The sequence below is a fragment of the Polistes dominula genome, unplaced genomic scaffold (assembly GCF_049000335.1).
Source record: "Polistes dominula isolate Pdom_NZ unplaced genomic scaffold, Pdom_raw_medaka contig_15, whole genome shotgun sequence".
In the NCBI taxonomy this organism is placed as follows: Eukaryota; Metazoa; Arthropoda; class Insecta; order Hymenoptera; family Vespidae; genus Polistes; species Polistes dominula.
This window is the reverse complement of record NW_028300915.1, coordinates 10,011,825-10,016,125: the sequence shown is the minus strand read 5'-3', so window position 1 is coordinate 10,016,125 and position 4,301 is coordinate 10,011,825. Positions and strand designations below refer to the sequence as shown.

Genomic DNA, 4,301 nt, shown 5'->3' with positions numbered 1-4,301 from the left:
AGAACGAATTTAGAGATTTCTCAACCGGTCACGACCTTGCAGTCGTTTACTCGGATAAGAGAAAGAAAGTCAATGCCTGTTTTTGGGTCAGCCTGCTTATCCAGTACTTTACCCGGGATAGGCTTTACTCGCGGATACCGGAGCGTCGGACGTCAATATGTCAAAGAAAACTCAACCCTGGATGTTAACCAAATCTTTAATTCTTACCTGGTTTCCGGTGCTGGCCAATGGGAGATGCAATCCAAATATACTGACTGAAATTGGCGTTTGAAGGAAGGGTGCAGTTGTTAAATCACAATCACAATGTAGAATAACAATATAGTATATTTTAAAATTTAAATTTAGATTTAAATTGTTACACAATAAACACCTTGTTGCACACACACACAATTATTAATGAACAATGTTAACGGAATATTAATTTGGTAACAAATAAAGGACTTAGGCTTGCAAAGATTTATAATAACAATAATAACTAAGAATAAAATGTTCAAAGTCAATGACTAAGTTCTATTAAACAAGAGAGAGAGAACTTAGTAACAAAATTTAAATAAACTGATTGTAAATCAACCTAAGTTAAAAATACCAAGTTAATATTCATAAATCGTCGATAATCGAATAAGATCACACCAGGCAAATCCGTTCAACTCACGAACACACGATTTAGATATACGCAGTAGTAGATTAATATAATATTACTTAAAATCAAAACTAAACGAACATCAGACAAATTTAAGAAACGTACTCAATAATTATATAAGGTGGACTTTATAAGTACACTTGGAGTACTAGAACAAAACTTAAGACAAATTTTTGACAAGTACCAAATGATTATATGAGATGGACTTATAAATGGACTTAGAAAAATATTACAAAACTAGACTACTCTTAGACAAATCTTAGACACGTACTCAATTACTGTATATGGTGGACTTATAAATGAACTCAGAAAATTAGTACAAAACTAGACAATCTTTAGACATAGACATTTAGACACGTACTCGATTGATAATTTAAGGTGGACTGACTTCATGGACGAACGTAGCATCGCAAGAAGCGTCCGTTTCGGAAGAGTGGGAGTACCTCCCACTTACGCAAAAATGCTTCCTCCACTACTGACTTCCACACCGTGAGACCCAAGTCAAGGAGAAGAATTCGCTGACAAAAATATTAGTTACTATCAAGCGCGAATTCTTCGAAGAGAAATAGGTATTACTTACATTGGAATTTTATCAAGCGCGAATTCTTCGAAGAGAAATAAGTATTACTTACATTGGAATTTTATCAAGCGCGAATTCTCCGAAGAAAGATAAGTGTCAGTTACATTGGAATGTTATCAAGCGCGAGCTCCTGGAACTGCGCCGTCAGCAAAAATGCACGTGCAGACAGAATATGAGTAACGAATATAATATAATAAAGTATGAATATTTTATGCACATTGAAATAATAATTTAAAAACAATCATTCCATTATAACGTCGACCGATAAGTCAGTACTGGAAGAACGCAATGTCGGTATTACCGACATTTACTTATCGACTAAACTAGTTACCGACCGACACTGTCGGTAATGCAGATTCCTCTATGAACGACAATGGATTCTCAATACTCTATTTTATCCATTCTACAAAATACAATTTATCGATGGTCGTTCATAGGAAATACAGAATTATCTTTACAAAGAATAATAACAATATGGAAAAGAAAAGCATAATTACCAAATATTTAAGTATATATAGCGTGAAAATAAGGTACATTAGCGCGAACGAAAATGATCTATTATAATTGATCTAATAACTAATGTACATACAAAGTATCGAATTTATATACTAAAACAAACAGTATGAGATATATGTATATATATAGAAAAAGAAAAATTTTTCTCGCAAGGTTTACATAGTACTTATAGAACTATTTTCACGCAAAATTATACAAACTAAAGTTTAACAAATTACTTTTACGCAAAAATTAAACAGACTAATAATATTCAAATACGACAGAGTTTACCAAATTTAAAACTTTTGGGTGTAGTGCACGAAATTCGAATTTAGACGTCACTGGACGTGACACCTCCCCCTTAAGAAGAAGAACCATGGGATTTACTCCCGTGGTCTTCGCAACGAACGAAATTTCTGAGTGATTTCGTCATCCATATGAAATTGAACCCGCTTACCAGGTGTATTTTCTGTCTGGCAGCCTCTCGAATCCAAGGTAGGTTGGGTGGCCCCGGAGTCACCGCTTGAAGATTCTGGTGTCTCCGTGCGCACCGACTGAAGTTCAATTCCATTGTCCGAATTTTGAGTGGGCCGAGCATCCTTCCCGCGCCCCAAATGGAGGAGTAGGCTCGTGATTGAGCCCCAAACTGCACCCAACATATGTAAACTCCAACCATAAACTGTGTGCAGGGCGTACCCTCGAAGAACAGAGTCTATGATCAATTTCACTACTTTAAAAATAAGCACAATTCCAAGAATAGCAGAACTGACCGTTCCGAATTTCAATAGACCGTTCCAAAGTTTAGAGGTCACACTTTCTGCTAATTCACTAACACCTTTTTCACCCACAAAATCCACAAGATTTAACGTGTCAACTTTCACTTTATGTCCAGCTGCTCCTCTCGCGATAGTGTTCAAAATAGACGGTTGCTCAACAGGGAACATTACATGGTCCCGGAGATCGTCCAAATCCGCCTGTGTATAAATCCCACTAGTCGCGAGCGATCCCGCATCGATGTATCTCCAGACCACATCCGTGTCTGGCAGTAGAATTTGGGGATCCTTTACGTATGTTGGCTTTGGTAGCAGCTGATACCAGGTTCCCTCGATCAAATATTCCTGTGGCAGTAGTGCGCTGCACGGTACTTCAGTACCTTTTCTAACTAAAATTCTCGACTTTGGTTTTAAATAAACACTTAAATTTTGATATATCACGGGAAGTTCTCTATAACATAATTCCGAATGTCTTATTTTCACTGGAATAGGGGTGCACTTGACAATATGCGCGACTTCACCGGCCACCACCGCCATGTACCCCGGCCTCTTCATGACCGTGTACGCAAAAACATCTGGGAGAATGTTCGCAAATGCCAACGCGTTTCGAATAACCTGTTGTTCTAGGTTACACTTCTGTTGTAAGATGTTTATATAGAGAGACTCCAGCTGGTCACGGTGGTGCTTCTCAACGTATACGAACTTTGAATTTATATAGGCAAACAAATCCATGTTTTGGGGTGTTATTTTTGCCTTTGACGTAAACGTATGACCACTTGTTGTTTCCAAGATAAAAAGTTTGGGATGTTCAGTAGTGACCAGAGTATACCCGCAAATGTGGAGCTCGTTTTTACCCATCAACGCGAAGGCAGTGTCTCCCTCCGTCACCGAGTACATTGTTGTAATATGTGAGATTGCGATTGATGACGTCACTTTGGTGGCGGACCCCTCATACAGTGCCGTATATCGTTCAAAATTACACGACGAACCGGGAACAACTGTCCAAAATGCACAACCGTTTTCGTCTGTAAAACACGTTCCTTCTGAAAAAGTGCACGATATATGTCCTCTAAGAGAAATCAAGTTCTCACCACTTTTCACTATTCCCGTGTATATTCTAATGTCTGTGCGCACTACACTTTGAACAACCACACTGTCCCACGTACCGTCGGTATCCGAATATTGGGTGCCTTGACACCTACCGTCGGTGGTAATGGAACCCGCTAACGTAACACTTCGAAAGTCTGTCGAGTTAACACGTAGTCCACTAATCTGTGTGAATGAGTTCAACGAAAGTGTACCGGTATTTATCATACTCTTACAAACGTTCGAAGACACTTCAAGTAAATAAATGCGGCGACCGTTATGAACCGCCGAGATATGCGAACTCATTCCACAGTAATAAATTGTTCTGTCTATTTCCACTCTGCACTGATATACGCGCACATTATCATAGTCTGTCAGCTGTAACAGCTGCACGTACGTCACCGACTTGTTGGGCGATGACACGGGTAGATTACACTCCCCGGTCTCCAGCAATGATACCGTGCTGATGTTGGCAGAATTTCCACCACAGTCGTAACCCAAGAGAGCGAAGGCCGTCGTGACGCAACAAAGGATGACGTAGCAAACCTTGGAATTCATCCTTCCTGGTGATAATGTACAGTCAGTGGCAAAACAAATATGTTAGCAAAATATTTTAATATACAAATATTTACGAAAGAAGACTACCTTTTAGATTTCGACAATTTTAGCTTATCTTTATGAACAATCTTACTTTTACCTTTATAACTAATTTTGATGTTATTTTTGG

The 4,301-nt window shown here is 38.6% G+C and overlaps 1 protein-coding gene across 1 annotated transcript; it reads right to left on the bottom strand.

Moving 5' to 3' along the window:
• Window positions 1–2,098: 2,098 nt before the first annotated feature.
• LOC149033266 (uncharacterized) lies at window positions 2,099–3,767 on the bottom strand. Its single transcript, XM_089170307.1, has one exon. It carries the CDS (start codon window positions 3,383–3,385, stop codon window positions 2,099–2,101), a length of 1,287 nt encoding a protein of 428 aa, XP_089026433.1. The 5' UTR covers window positions 3,386–3,767.
• Window positions 3,768–4,301: the final 534 nt, after the last annotated feature.

Coding starts and splice junctions, on each gene's coding strand:
- LOC149033266 (XM_089170307.1), bottom strand. CDS start 3,385: ATGTACTCGGTGACGGAGGGAGACACTGCCTTCGCGTTGATGGGTAAA.